Source organism: Lepidochelys kempii, chromosome 7 (assembly GCF_965140265.1).
Source record: "Lepidochelys kempii isolate rLepKem1 chromosome 7, rLepKem1.hap2, whole genome shotgun sequence".
Lineage (NCBI taxonomy): Eukaryota > Metazoa > Chordata > Testudines > Cheloniidae > Lepidochelys > Lepidochelys kempii.
This window is the reverse complement of record NC_133262.1, coordinates 982,845-998,045: the sequence shown is the minus strand read 5'-3', so window position 1 is coordinate 998,045 and position 15,201 is coordinate 982,845. Positions and strand designations below refer to the sequence as shown.

General features: G+C 60.5%; 1 protein-coding gene across 1 annotated transcript; it reads right to left on the bottom strand.

Moving 5' to 3' along the window:
• Positions 1–8: 8 nt before the first annotated feature.
• Positions 9–14,986, bottom strand: IL17RC (interleukin 17 receptor C). The gene is given in 16 exon segments (XM_073354731.1): positions 9–596; positions 809–934; positions 936–994; positions 1,954–2,018; positions 2,515–2,573; positions 2,913–2,950; positions 2,953–2,979; positions 2,982–3,041; positions 4,116–4,160; positions 4,415–4,526; positions 4,999–5,108; positions 5,191–5,239; positions 5,241–5,266; positions 6,340–6,492; positions 12,734–12,755; positions 14,573–14,986. Coding segments are annotated over 16 exon segments (1,626 nt in total). The 5' UTR covers positions 14,660–14,986.
• Between the last annotated feature and the right edge of the window lie 215 nt (positions 14,987–15,201).

Genomic DNA, 15,201 nt, shown 5'->3' with positions numbered 1-15,201 from the left:
CGCGTATCTCAGAGTACACCTGGAGAGACAACAGGGTCAGCAACTAGTCTAGGCAAGAGAAAGTTGTGAACTGCAGAGGTGGGGCAGATGGTTGCATTCAAGGCATAAACTCGGGGACAGGGAAGCAGCTGCGAGGGCACCTGGGGCATCCCGGGCCAGCCCGGAGGGAGCGGGAATGCCGAGCCCCGGCCCTGTGGCTCTGCTGGGGGATCCCGGGCCAGCCCGGAGGGAGCGGGAATGCCGAGCCCCCGGCCCTGTGGCTCTGCTGGGGGATCCCGGGCCAGCCCGGAGGGAGCGGGAATGCCGAGCCCCGGCCCTGTGGCTCTGCTGGGGGATCCCGGGCCAGCCCGGAGGGAGCGGGAATGCCGAGCCCCGGCCCTGTGGCTCTGCTGGGGGATCCCGGGCCAGCCCGGAGGGAGCGGGAATGCCGAGCCCCGGCCCTGTGGCTCTGCTGGGGGATCCCGGGCCAGCCCGGAGGGAGCGGGAATGCCGAGCCCCGGCCCTGTGGCTCTGCCAGCTGGTGCTCCCTGTCCAGGGTCTCCTACCTGGACACACAGGTTCGGATGAGGCTGCAACGTCCCAAACTCATGGAGAGTCTGCAGGGAGGAGGGAGGGGCTATGACATGCAAACCCCAGTGCCTGAGCACACACTGCTCCACCCCCCTCTCTTCTCCTGCCCCCCCCGATGCCCATCCCCCCCACGCGCCTATCTCAGAGTCCTGCCCTTCCCCCATCCCTCCCCCAAACGACTGCCCCTTTCTCCACCCGCCCCACCTGCTTGCCCATCCCGGCCAGCAGACCCACTCACAGGCAGGGTGAGGGCCTGACGCAGGTGTGGCAGCTCATGACAGGCCCCGGCCCGCTTCAGCCTCCAGCAGGGCACGAGCTCGGCTGGAACAGCGCACGGCACCAACACAGAGCAGCTCAGCCTCCCCCGCGGTGAGACGCAGCTTCAGCTGGGCCTGTGCCCACAGCCGGGTCCACGCCATAGGGTCTGCAACAGCCATGGTGGCAAAGGGCTCGGCACGGCCCGCCCTGGGCACGGCCCGTCACCACCCGCCTGCCGTTCCCCACTCCCTCTCGCTGCCAGCAGTGCCAGCCTGCTCTCTGCAGGAGCCAGCCTGGCACTGCTCACTACCCCTCCCACTACCTGATCCCGATCACCCAGAGGCCCCCCAGCTCACAGATATAACCCCCTGCCCAGAGCCCCCCCATCAAGCCAGCTCATAGGCAATCCCTGCTGAGAGACCCCCATCATGAAGTTTTGGGGGAGAGGGGGCCCTGCATGCCCCCCCACCCCCCGACTTCCTGCGATTCACCGTGACTCTCAGCCAGCCAGTAAAACAGAAGATTTATTAGACAACAGGAACATGGTCTAACACCGAGCTTGTAGGTGCAGAGAACAGGACCCCTAAATCAGCTCTGTCTCGGGGGGAGGGAGGGGAAGAGAGCCCAGACCCCGGTTCTGGCCTCCCTCCATTTCCCCAGCCAGCTCCAAACTGCAACCCCACTCCAGCAGCCTCACCCAGCCACACACACCCCGGCTCCTCCTCCAGCTTTGTCCAGTTTCCAGGGCAGAAGGTGTCACCTGGCCCCATCCCCCTCCAGGTTACCTGCTCAGGTAACTCTCTGCAGTGAAGTCACCCCTTGGCATCCCATCACCATCTCGTACCAATGCAGACAGTACCAGCAAAACTCCCACATAACATCCCCAGGTCAATCCTCCATACTTCGTCACACCCTCAACACCTGCCCAGAGCCCCCCAACTCCCGCTCCCAGCACAGACAAGAACCCCCCTGTTCAGAGCCCCCCCGTAACTCCTGCCCCACACCCACCCAGCACACAGCCAACTCTCCCACCCAGACCCCCACAACTTCCCATCCCAGCACACAGACAGGAGCCCTGCCCCCCGCAGCACACCCCTCCCCAAGACAGGTATAGACGACTGTGGCCTAATTACCCCTGCGTGAAGGGGCAGCGGCTGGTCCTGGGGGGATCCGGGATATCTTGGCCAGACCTGGGGCAAGAAACAGTGTGATCATGCCCCGCACCCTGGGGACAGCGCCCCTGCTGGGGCCCCCACTCCGCCCTGGGGAACCCCTGGGCTCTCAGTGCCCCCTACCACCCTGGGGACAGCGCCCCCTGCTGGGGCCCCCACTCCGCCCTGGGGAACCCCTGGGCTCTCAGTGCCCCCTACCACCCTGGGGACAGCGTCCCCTGCTGGGGCCCCCACTCCGCCCTGGGGAACCCCTGGGCTCTCAGTGCCCCCCCACCACCCTGGGGACAGCGCCCCCCTGCTGGGGCCCCCACTCCGCCCTGGGGAACCCCTGGGCTCTCAGTGCCCCCCCACCACCCTGGGGACAGCGCCCCCTGCTGGGGCCCCCCACTCCGCCCTGGGGAACCCCTGGGCTCTCAGTGCCCCCCACCCCAGGGGACAGCGCCCCCTGCTCCCCCCATAAGTGCCTGCCAAGTGCCAGGGGCCCATGGGGAGCAGCTCCCAGCCCAGGCCCTACCTGCAGGCAGAGCAGGGCAGCAGCTGGGCAGAGGGGCAGGCTGTAGTTCTGGGCCCCTTCTGCAGACAGGAACAGGAGACGACACTGGTCACTCGCCACCCCCCACCCTGCCATGCAACTGCCAGTGCCACAAGGTGCCCTGTGGCCCAGAGCAGGAAGCTGAAGGAAGGGCTCACCCCAGGCTGCTGGCAACGCTGGGACAGAACCCAGGAGTCCTGGCTCCCAGGCCCTGGGGCTAAGCTCACAACCCCACGGCCCTCCCATGGAGAGCTTGCAGGGAATAAAGGCCAGAGTGCCACTGGGGGTGTGGAGGTCCAGAGGAGCGGGGTGGGGGATGAAGGGGGGCAGGGTACAAAGTGGATAGGGAAGAGGGGTACTGGGGCCGACCCCTCACTCACCTCTGTCCTGAGTCCCTTGAGTCCACTTGTCTGGTTCAGTAGAACCACATGGTGAAGTTCTGCCCCGCGGCACATCCTGCAACTGCACCACTATGTGCTCCGGCCCCACAGAGAGGTGCAGCCTGGGCACTGCCGTGGGACAGTGAGTGAGACCCCAGCCCAGAAAAGCCCTGCCCCAGGGACCCCCCTCACTGCCCCAGGACCCGCAGCCCAGAAAGCCCTGCCCCAGGGACCCCCCTCACTGCCCCAGGGACCCGCAGCCCAGAAAGCCCTGCCCCAGGGACCCCCCCCTCACTGCCCCAGGGACCCCCCCTCACTGCCCCAGGGACCCGCAGCCCAGAAAGCCCTGCCCCAGGGACCCCCCTCACTGCCCCAGGGACCTCCCCTCACTGCCCCAGGGACCCGCAGCCCAGAAAGCCCTGCCCAGGGACCCCCCTCACTGCCCCAGGGACCCCCCCTCACTGCCCCAGGGACCCGCAGCCCAGAAAGCCCTGCCCCAGGGACCCCCCTCACTGCCCCAGGGACCCGCAGCCCAGAAAGCCCTGCCCCAGGGACCCCCCTCACTGCCCCAGGGACCTCCCCTCACTGCCCCAGGGACCCGCACGCGCTATCTCAGAGTCCCCAGGGACCTCCCCTCACTGCCCCAGGGACCTCCCCTCACAGAAAGCCCTGCCCCAGGGACCCCCCCCCCTCACTGCCCCGGGGACCCGCAGCCCAGAAAGCCCTGCCCCAGGGACCCCCCCCCTCACTGCCCCGGGGACCCGCAGCCCAGAAAGCCCTGCCCCAGGGACCCCCCCCCTCACTGCCCCGGGACCCCCAGCCCAGAAAGGCCCTGCCCTGGGGACCACTCACTGCCCCAGGGACCCCCAGGCCAGAGAACCTCCCACCTCAGGAACCACTCACTGCCCCAGGACCCCCAGCCAAGAGAGCCCCTGCCCCAGGGACCCTCCCCCTTACTCACTGCCCCAGTCCTGCCAGGGCCTCAGTGGGTGACCCCTGAGCTCTCTGTGCCCAGCTTCCCCTGGGCGGAGGGGCTGGAACTGACCCCAGCTGCCAGGCCCAGGGGGCCATGTGAGACAGCCCCATGGGAACGGGGGAACAGGCTGCAGGGGGGGGGGATCTGGCTCCCACAGATGCTCAGCAAGGGGGGGCCCATTAGGGAGTTGGTGACACCCGCATGAATCAGGCTTCACAAGCTCCTACCTTGGCACAGCCGGATGGCAGCCCGCGCTGCAGGCCAGGAACAGTCTGGTGGGGGGGGGGGAAGGAGAGACAATGCAGGGGGGTCAGCAGGGGCCACAGACAGCTCTGGGGACAGGGGGAGGGGCTGGCAGCCACGGAGAGGGAGGGCAGGGAGAGGGGCCCTGGCAGTCATGGTGGGGAGGGGCTGACAGCCATGGGGGCAGGGGAGAGGGGCCAGCAGCAGGTTACCAATCCTGGAATCCCCCTGCCGCCCCAGGCCTGGGGGCTGTGCCGTGCTGGCATTGCGGGCGGGCACTCACCGGGCACACGGTGTGTCTGGCTCAGCACTTCCCGGTACCGGGGACTCGTGTAGGACGTGACGTGCAGCTCCCCTCGCAGGACCGCCTCAAAGCAGTGAAACCACAGGGAGCCCTGGGGGAGCAGGGGTCACTCAGCCAAGGGGGCCAAACCCAGCCCAGCCCCTCTCTCCCCCCCACCAGAGGGCCAGAGGTCACTCAGCCAAGAGGGCCAAACCCAGCCCAGCCCCTCTCACCCCCCGCACCAGGGGCCCGGGGTCACTCAGCCAAGGGGGCCCAGCCCAGCTCCCCTCCCCACCAGGGAGCCAGGGGTCACTCAGCCAAGGGGGCCCAGCCCAGCCCCTCCCCCTCCCCCTCCAACCAGGGGGCCAGGGTCACTCAGCCAAGGGGGCCCAGCCCAGCCACTCTCCCCTCCCCCACCAGGGGCCCGGGGTCACTCAGCCAAGGGGGCCCAGCCCAGCCCCGCCCCCACCCCATCCGTCCTGGGGCCCGGACACGACGCCCCTTCAGTCCCCACTGGGAAGCCGAGTGCGCCCCGCGGGCTCAGCCCATTCTCCCCAAAGCCCCGGCAGGGCTGGGCCACCTACCACGGTGTGGTTGGGGCGTGCCAGGGTGCGGGGCAGCTGGACCTCGAGGGCGACGCAGCGGGAGGAGGGGTACGCCTGTACCGAGAGCAGCACCCAGCTCCGCAGGGGCCCTGAGAGAGCAGGGAGCAAAGGGAGCCGTGAGCGGCAGGCAGGGAGAGGGACACGGGGTCGGGGCTGCCCGCAGGTCCTCACCACTGTCCCGATGCCGCAGGGCGTCCATCCCAGCTCCGTCTTGGACCCCCCTCACCTGCCACCTCCTCCTGGGGCCCTAAAACAGAAACAGCCACTCAACAGGTTGTGCCCCACAGCCCGTGAGGCAGCACGTGCCCGGAGTGGGCCCCAGCCAGCCGCGCTCACACCTCTGGCACCTGGTGCCCAGCCCCAGCCCCCCGGCTGACCAAGAGCAGACGTGCCTGGCTGGCTCAGCACAGGCCAGGCTGGGGGGCCTTGGAGCTCCCCACACCAGGGCTGCACTAAGGCGAGGGAAATGTTACTCCTCCCTCCACTCTGCCCCTGGGGGGACAGCCCCAAGCCGCTGCCACTCACACACCTGGGGGGTGCAGCGGGGCTCTGGGGGGAGGGGGCGGAGGGAGTGGACAGAACTGGGCTCTGGGGCTGCCTTTCTGCCTGTGATGAAGTGGGGATTTTCCCTTGTTATGTTGTATCTGAGTCTTACTGTTTTGCATGAATGCTGTGTGAGCCTCAGTTTCCGTGTGTATTGCACCAATGTCTGGGTGGTGGGAATAAGCATGTGTGACTTGCGGGGGCTGCTCCAGCTGCCTGCAGGGATGCTATGGCCGCCCCTTTGTCACCTGAGACCCAGGAGGGGGATGACACCAGCTGACTCTTGGCCTGGGAAGCCAGACAAAGACCCGAGGAGCAGCAAAGGGCAGGGCAGGGGCCAGGCAGCTGGAAGGGAGTCAGTCTCTGCTGGCTTGGGGTGCAGGGGGAGGACCAGAGCCCTGGCTCTGGGCTCCCCTCCCCCAAAGATGGGCTTCACTGAAAGTCACTGATTTCTGTGCTAACAAGCTCTTCCCGACGCTGTGGTCCTGTCAACAAATAAACCTTCTGTTTTACGCTGGCGGAGAGTCACATCTGACTGCGGAGTTGGGGGGCAGGACCCACTGGGCCCCCCAGGACCCCACCTGGGCAGACTCGCTGTGGGAAGCGCACGGAGGGGCGGGGGATGCTGAATGCTCCGAGGTCAGACCCAGGAAGGTGGAAGCCGTGTGAGCTGTGTGTCCTGCAGACAGGCTGCTCCCAGAGTCCTGCCCGGCTCCGCAGGGAGCAGCTCCAGAGCATCGCCCGGGGACCCCGTGACAGGCCCCAACCTGCTCTCACCCAGCACAGCCAGCTGCAGCTCGACCTTCACGCAGGGGGAGCAGTCGGACGCTGCTGCGCAGTGCAGCACAGACTCCATCCTCATTTGGGTCGGCACCAGAACTGGGCCAGAGGCCAGCCCCACGGCCCCAGGGCTGCACAACACGTCGGCCTCTGCAGAGTGGAGAGAAAACCCTTTACCCCGACACATCCCACCCCAGGCACCGGCACAGCGCCCCCCAGCGGGCGAGGGGGCCGTGACAACGTGGGGATTGTCTGTAACACTGTTGTGAACTGTGTGACTGTGCCCAGCCCCTTGGCATCGCCGCCCTGCAGGTGCAGAAGGGTGAAAATGCTGCTCCTTGGGCACAGCAGGATACAGGAGGGCAGCTGGTTGGGGGGGGTCGGAAGAGGGCGGCATGGACTGGCTGGCACCGCCCCACAGCTACGGAGGACTAGAAAAGACCGGGGAGCCCCACAGCCTGAACACGGGAGAGCTACCAGTGGGATGATCTGGATGCTGGACACACGAACTCAGGGGTTGGCAGCAGGCCAGTGGGAAGAACGGGGCTCCTAGAGACATGGGTCTCTTACCTGGGACCAGTCTGAGACAGAGCAACAGACACAGAAAGGAAACCAAGGGTCTTCCCGCAGCAGCCTGGCTCCTGGGCACCCTGGGCTCTGGCTGTCCCTTCGCTGCTCTCCGCTGAGCCAGGACTGGAACCCGGCACCAGCTGGCGCGGCACAGGGAGATACTCCGAGCGGGGGCTCGCTCCGTGGCCTGGCTGGGCAGAGCTCCCGGGGGGAGGCAGGGGCTGCAGCCCAGAGGCTCAGAGCCATTGTTGTGACCTGCCTTGTTGAAGAGGGCAAACTGAAAGTGTAACCCTGGAGCCCAGGCCAGGACATGGCACAGCCCGTCACCCACATGGCTGGCAATACCAAGGGAATTAGCCAGCTGGCACCGGATGAGGAAGAGCCCGCAATGGGAGGAAAATGGCCCGTGGCTAACACAGCTGCTAACTCTTCCTCTGCCTGCCCCGCAAGAAAGTCATCCTCACGCCGGGGCTTCCAGCCAGGTCCTGGGCTTGCCTTGCTGGGCAGGGGGACTAGCCAGCCCGAGAGGTGTCAGGTGTGGAGTCCCTCGGGAAGCGGCTCGCTGCATGGCCTCCAGGAACATGGAGACTTCATGGGCAGGACGCACCTGGAGCCACCTGGATGGAGATGCTGGCTAAGCCCAGACCACTACAGCCGCACCAAAGGAAGAAGGAGAACCGGCCACTGGCCCCCTCAGGCAGTACCGAGCACTCCTCCCCCCATGCAGGTCCCCCCCATCCCAGCAACAGGAGGGGAGAGGAGGGGCAGGTCCCAGTGGCTGAAGGAGCAGGAGACTCCAGTGCTTCAGCTCCCCAGACAGCTGCTGGAAAAGTCAAACTTTCCAGTAAGTTTTTGGAATGTGTTTGGGACAACTTTTTGTTCTGGAAAGTGGAGAAAGTAACCAGGGTGTAGCCACGTTAGTTGGGATTCTGACCCACAGGGAGTAATTGGTAGCGAATCTGAAAGTGGAAGGCATTGGGTGAAAGCAACCAGGAGAGACTTCAGGATTCTCAGAATAAGCAGCAGATTAAGGACAATGGAATTCAAAAAAGCAGACTTCAAAAACCTCAGAGAACTGGTAGGTCAGGGCCCATAGGGAAATCAAAGGAATAAAGGAGTTCAGGGGAGGCACAAACACACAATTACAAGCTATCCTGACATGAAGAAAAGGATAGGAAGAGTATTCAGAGGCCAGTATGACTCCATGAGGAATCTTTAATGACATGACAATCAAAAAGGAATCCTACAAGAAGCAGATACATGGACGACTTCCTAAGGAGGAATACAAAAGAAAAGCACAAGTGTGTAGGGACAAAATCAGAAAGGCCAAGGCACAAAATGAGTTACACTAGCAAGAAACATAAAAGGCAAGAAGAAAAGATACTATAAATACCCTGGGGAAAGAGAAAGACAAAGAAAAGGGCAGGTGTTCTGCTTAGCAAGGCAGGAGAGCTAATAACTGATGACATCTAGAAAGTTGAGGTGTTTTAGGTTTACTTTGCTTCAATCATCACTAAAAAGGTTAATGGTGACCAGATACTCAACATAATTAATATTAACAACCAGGGGGAAGGAATGCAAGTCAAAATAAGGAAAGAACAGGTGAAAGAACATTTAGAGAAGAAGTTAGATGTATTCACCTCAGCAAGGCCGGATGAAATTCACCATGGGATACTTAAGGAACTAGCTGAAACAATCTCAGAACTGGAGTACTTGTGGCACCTTAGAGACTAACCAATTTATTTGAGCATAAGCTTTCGTGAGCTACAGCTCACTTCATCGGATGCATGCTGTGGAAAGTACAGAAGATCTTTTTATACACACAAACCATGAAAAACACCCATTTTTTCATGCTTTGTGTGTATAAAAGATCTCCTACACTTTCCACAGTATGCATCTGATGAAGTGAGCTGTAGCTCACGAAAGCTCATGCTCAGATAAATTGGTTAGTCGCTAAGGTGCCACAAGTCCTCCTTTTCTTTTTGCGAATACAGACTAACACGGCTGTTACTCTGAAATCTCAGAACCATTAGCAGTTATCTCTCAGAACTCCTGGAGGATGGGTCATGACCCAGAACATGGGAGAAGGGCAAACGTAGCACCTATCTTTAAAAAGGGGAACAAAGTGGACCCAGGGAATTACAGACCAATCAGCTTAACTTCAGTACCTGGAAAAATACTGGAACAAATGATTAAATTGTCAATTTCTAAGCACCTAGAGGATAATAGTGTTATAAGGAATAGCCAGCATGGATTTATCAAGGACAAATCATGCCAAACCAACCTAATTTCCTTCGTGGACAGGGTTACTGGCTTAGCGAATGGAGGAAAGCTGTAGATGTGGTAAAAAGAAAGAGGAGTACTTGTGGCACCTTAGAGACTAATGCTCAAATCAATTTGTTCGCATAAGCTTTCGTGGGCTAACAAATTGATTTGAGCATTAGTCTCTAAGGTACCACAAGGACTCCTCGTTCCTTTTGCTGATACAGACTAACACGGCTAGCTCTCCGAAACCTGTAGATGTGATGTATCTTGATTTAAGTCAGGCTTTTGACACAATGCCACATGGCAGCCTCATAAGCAAACTAAAGGGGATGTGGGCTATAGCAGGGGTTTTCAAAGTTTTTTCATTTGTAGACCTCTAAAAAATGTCAAATGGAGATGCAGACCCCTTTGGAAATCTTAGGCAGTCTGCAGCCCCACAGGGGTCCACAGACCACAGGCTGAAAACCACTGGACTAGATGAAAATATTATAAGGTGAGTGCACAACTGGTTGAAAGCCTGTAGTCAAAGAGTAGTTATCAATGGTTTGCTGTCAAACTGGAAGGCTGTATCTAGTAAGAACATGAGAATGGCCAGACAGGGTCAGACCAAAGGTCCATCCAGCCCCGTGTCCTGTCTGCCGACAGTGGCCAATGCCAGGTGCCCCAGAGGGAGCGAACCCAACAGGTAATCCTCAAGTGATCCCCCCCCCGTCGCCCATCCCCAGCTTCTGGCAAACAGAGGTGAGACACACACTCCCTGCCCACCCTGGCTAACCACCACTGATGGACCTGTCCTCCGTGGACTTGTTTAGTTTAAGGTGGTGCAATTTGTCTGTAACAACTTAGCCACCAACTACAATATTGCCACGCAGCTGCCATAACCCGTGCTGCCTTGGCCTTGAGGCTGCTCAAAGAGGCCGTAAAACACTGGTCTCCATGGAACTTTTACTCCAAAAATTCCAGTGGCATACAGCAGACCTCTGTCATACTTTGTCCAAAATAACCAAAAACATCTCACATAAAGTATCCTCCATTAAAACTTCAGAAAAACAACAGAGTGTGGAAAGGCAGGGGGAGAGGTGGAAAGAAACCAATTAAGCCTGTCCGGTCAGTTTAAAGTATAGGCTACCAGCAGCCAAGTAAGTAAACCGAGAAAAAAGAAGAAGAAAAGGACATAGTTAGCTCTGAGCCAAGAGTAGGCTCCCTAGGTTGAAACAGTTGGGAACCCTTATCCCCAGGTTCTCATTCTGGCTCTGGGAGAAGAAGAGTGTGGGTTGTTACCAGCTCCTGCAAACCCTGCCATTCTGCACTTTGAAAATGTTTTTTTCTTCCCCTTCTTTCTCTCCACTCCCCCAGGACCAAGTCCCAGCTCCAGTCTCTAAAGGTAGTCTGTTAACTCTGCTTTTGACTTTAAACCCTGTTGTGCCAAATCATCTTTAACCACCCCTAACTAATTTACAACCCTTCAGCAGCCCTTGCTGAAGCAGCACCAAACTTGAAAGATTCCTGGCAGCTTCCCATAATGCTGCCCTCACTTCAAACCTCTCACAAGGGGACTGAAGTGCCTCCTTTCCCTGGAAGGCATTCAGTCCCCATGGGGAGGGACCTTCTTCCACTACCCATATACCAAGGAGGGTGGGCTCCTCAGCCACCCCCATCCCTCTGGGTCCCCTAACACTTCCTCCATTTCCTTTTTAATCTCATCCCAAGGTGACCCCTGCACCTGGTTTGGGCCCTGATTCTTCCTTATCCATTTATCCAAAAAATCCTTTACCCTGGCTTGCCAGAACCCGCAACTACCATCACGAGAGTTCGCGATACCCCCTCCAAGCAAAAAGAAAAGGAGGACTTGTGGCATCTTAGAGACTAACCAATGTATTTGAGCATAAGCTTTCGTGAGCTACAGCTCATTGGTTAGTCTCTAAGGTGCCACAAGTACTCCTTCTCTTTTTGCAAATACAGACGAACACGGCTGTTACTCTGAAATCCCTCCAAGCAGCTGCACAGACTGTTGGGGAGGGGGACTTACAGGCTGCCACTAACCTACCCGATGCGATGCATCCGAGTGAGTCACCAGCACCAAGATGTTAGGGGGCTTATTCTTTCACCCACTTACTTCCCTGGTCCTTCTTGCATGAACAGAGAGCAACAATACCCCAAGTCCAAAGGTGCAAACAATTCGATGTTTATTGGGGTGAACTTCCAGCAAGAGATGATTCCAGTTTCCTTCCTTAGTGTCCCCCTTCCCAGCTCTGACACCACAGAGGCTTACCTGTGTCCCTGTTCCCATTCCTGCCCTTAGCCAAACATGATTCCAATTTCCCCATTCCCTGTTCCCATTTTCCCCACACCCACCCACTTCCTGATTGACTGCAGACTATATAGTAAAACTTGAGTTCTGCTTAGCTATACCGTAACCAATCACTTTACTAAAATTTAACTAACCAATCCTAACATATTGTAACATGATTATGTAACCAATTATATTCCACCACCTTAATTAGTTTACACCCAGCAAAATTAATTATACAGCAAACAGAAACAATCACAGAACCAGACAGATTATACAGACAAACAAGAGGGAAAGGGGGACTCCAGTGATAGAACAAACACAGAAATGAGGATTTCATATCCCAGCTATTGATAAGTGAGTTCTTGCCAGACAGGATGCTACCAAACTAAGTTTCCTTTTACATCTTCTAGGCACTTCCCTTTCTCTGGAGGCCATAGGCGTTATCAGGACAGGATTGTATTCGTAACAGCTCAGTAGCACCTTATTTCAGTGTGACTAGTTTGGAATGTGAGGATGTGACCAGTCGCTTCCCAGCTTATGGCTGCCTCTGTTGCTTAGCCAGAGATCTTAGCCTAAGCACAGGGCCTCAGACTGTCACAGTAAGAGAAGGCCCTTACACCGGCAGACAGTGATTTTGATTCTTTCTTTTATCACTTGGCTAGTTCTAGAGGTATAAGACTACACCTAAATTTTTAGAGCATAGGCCTTTACAGACAGGCCTGAATATCTATATCCTAACAGTGGGGCCCATCAGGGTCAGGCCTGGGTCCAGTACTAGTCAATGTTTTTATTAATGGACTTGGATAATGGAGTGGAAATGCGCTTATAAAATCAGCAGCTGACACCAACCTGGGAGGGGTTGCAATCACTTTAGAAGGCAAGATTAGAATTCAAAATTACCTTGGGAAAATAGAGAATTGGTCTGAATTCAACGAGATGAAATTCAGTAAAGTGCAAAGCAATTCACTTAGGAAGGAAAAATCAAAAGCACAACTCTGTGCCCTGTGTTCATGGCACAGCTGGGCACCGGGGACCCTCAGACCCATTGAGCGAGAGGAGTAGCTGTGTCATGTGTCTCTCCACTGTGCTTGATGGACAGGCTGTGGGAGCCTAGTGACCCTGGGGACCCAGACACCAGGGTCATGTGCCCCCAGCCCCACCTGGGGAGAGAGCATGCCCTGACCCCTGCTAGGGGAGAGGGAGGAATTCCACCTGCCCACCCCCCACGCTTCCCCAGAAACGGCACTGCAATAGGGCACTTACCCAGCAGCCAGCAGGACAGGCCCTGCAGGAAAAGAAGGGAAAGATCAGGGAGAAACCAGGTCCTCAGCATTCACATGCTAGGACCCCCCCCTCAGCCAGCGCCCTGCCCCGTCCCCACGGCGCCCCCTGCTGGGAGACCCTCCCCCCTCAGCCAGCGCCCTGCCCCGTCCCCACGGCGCCCCCTGCTGGGAGACACCCCCCCCCTCAGCCAGCGCCCTGCCCCGTCCCCACGGCGCCCCCTGCTGGGAGCCCCCCCCCCTCAGCCAGCGCCCTGCCCCGTCCCCACGGCGCCCCCTGCTGGGAGCCCCCCCCCTCAGCCAGCGCCCTGCCCCGTCCCCACGGCGCCCCCTGCTGGGAGCCCCCCCCCCTCAGCCAGCGCCCTGCCCCGGCCCCACGGCGCCCCCTGCTGGGAGCCCCCCCCCTCAGCCAGCGCCCTGCCCCGGCCCCACGGCGCCCCCTGCTGGGAGCCCCCCCCCCCAGCCAGCGCCCTGCCCCGGCCCCACGGCGCCCCCTGCTGGGAGAGCCCCCCCCCTCAGCCAGCGCCCTGCCCCGGCCCCACGGCGCCCCCTGCTGAGAGAGGCCAGGGCTGCATGAGCCAGGAGCCCCCCCAAGCCTCCCTCATTCCAGCAGTGGCTCTAGGCGACACAGACCTCGTGGGCACTCTGTGCCCGGCCCTGTGGGGGGCAGACTAGGGTCAGCGTCACCCATGCTGTGTGATGGGACAGAGCAGGGCACCGAGCCCACGGCCTGACCCCCACGGGGGATTAGTGGCAGACCGAGCCCCACGGCCTGACCCCCACTGGCTCTCCCCTGGCTGCAAGCAGGGTGCTGCAGCCCACAGCCCGGCCCCTCACTCATGGGGCCAGGAACCCGGCCAGCCCTGCACCGGCTGGCCCCGTCTCCATGGCCACAAGCACCAGGCCGGGGTTTATGGCCTCCGCACACGAGCTGCCAGGCCTGGCTGGTTTGTTAGCTGAGCAAACAGCAGCGCCAAGGCCCACGCCCAGCTCTCCCTGTCTGGCGCATGGCCTGCTCCACCGCCCTGCGTCAGGGGCCCACCCTCCCTGCCAGTGCCCCATGACGGGGGGGGGGGTCGCCCCATCCAGTGATTAAGGGGGGGGGCCGGGCCCCGTCACACTCATCACCTGCTCAGAGCAGCCGAAGGGGCTCCCCCAGGCCAACCGAGGCCCCCTCTGGTTCCGCCTGGGCCAGGCCCCTACACCTCCCCCGCCTCCTCCCCCCCACGTCCCCCCCAGCTCGCGTGCCCCAGCCCCTCCTGCCACTCTCACCGCAGCGGGAGGGCGCGTGGGGAGGCATTCACGGGGCGTTTCTCTTGGCAGGTGGTTTGGGGGTGAATTAGCTCTGGGTACCCCCAGCACAGGCCAGTCCCAGGGCACAGCCTGTCCCATCCCAGTCCCCAAGTCCTTGGCACCAGTCAGTGGAACACAGACCCGCTCACCCCATTTGCTCCTGGGGCATCTGTCCCCAGGCAGGGCACCCCGCCGGGAATTGCCCTTCCCTGCCCCCCTCCTGCCAGGAGAGGGGCGCTCTGTGGCAGCCTCCCAGCCAGGGGCTAGATCGGGCCGCGGGCAGAGCAGGGGACGCCAAGGCCGTGCCAGGCAGTTGGGCCAGTTACCAGCATAAACAGATACCAGCACCTGCAGGCCTGTGGGTGGTGAGGATGGGCCAGGGGAGGCACCCAGGGCTGGAGTGTTGGGGGGGGGGAGCACTATCTTTACTCAACAGCCCCCAACCCGCCCACACCCCATCACTGGCCCCCCCACAGCAGAGCCCCCTCCAGAGCAGCAGTAGGGAGCCCCAATCCCAGCTCATACATACCTGAGAGCAGCTGACAGAGTCTGGGGGGGCACGGAGCCCCACTCTGGGCATGAGCAGGAGGAAGAGCCCTAAGCCCACAGCCTGCATCTCCGGGGCCTGCAGGGTCAGAGCAAGCGCCAGGGGCTGTCCCCGCCAGCCATGAGGGGCTCCAGCGGGGAGCCCCTTCCCCTTGAAGGGCCAGCACCCAGCTCAGGCCTCCCTTCAGACCGGGCTCCCAGGTCCTGGGGTCCTCCAGGGAGTAGCTGGCCCCCACAACAAGGGCACCTGACTCAGGACTTCCCACTCAGGCCCACAGCCCCAGCCAGGCACCGGGCAGAGGGGGTTGGCATAGCCCAGCCCTGGGCTTCCAGCTGGCTGAACTCAGCTCAGTGCTCTGGTCTGTGCTGCGCTGCACACAGGCTCAGCTCAGCTCTGCTCTGCCCTTTCCTTTCCTTTCCTTTCCTTTGCCTTGCCTCCTCTCCCCGCCCCTAGCCTCAGGCTGCCAGGCAAAGGGCAGGTGGGTTCAAGCCCAGCTTCCTGCTGCTGCTCCCACACACCTGGGTCCTAGTGCAGCCGCCAGGGGTAGGGCGGGGCCAGCCAGGTGCACACAAGCCCTGATTGGGTTCATGGGTAACCTGGCCTGGGCTTAG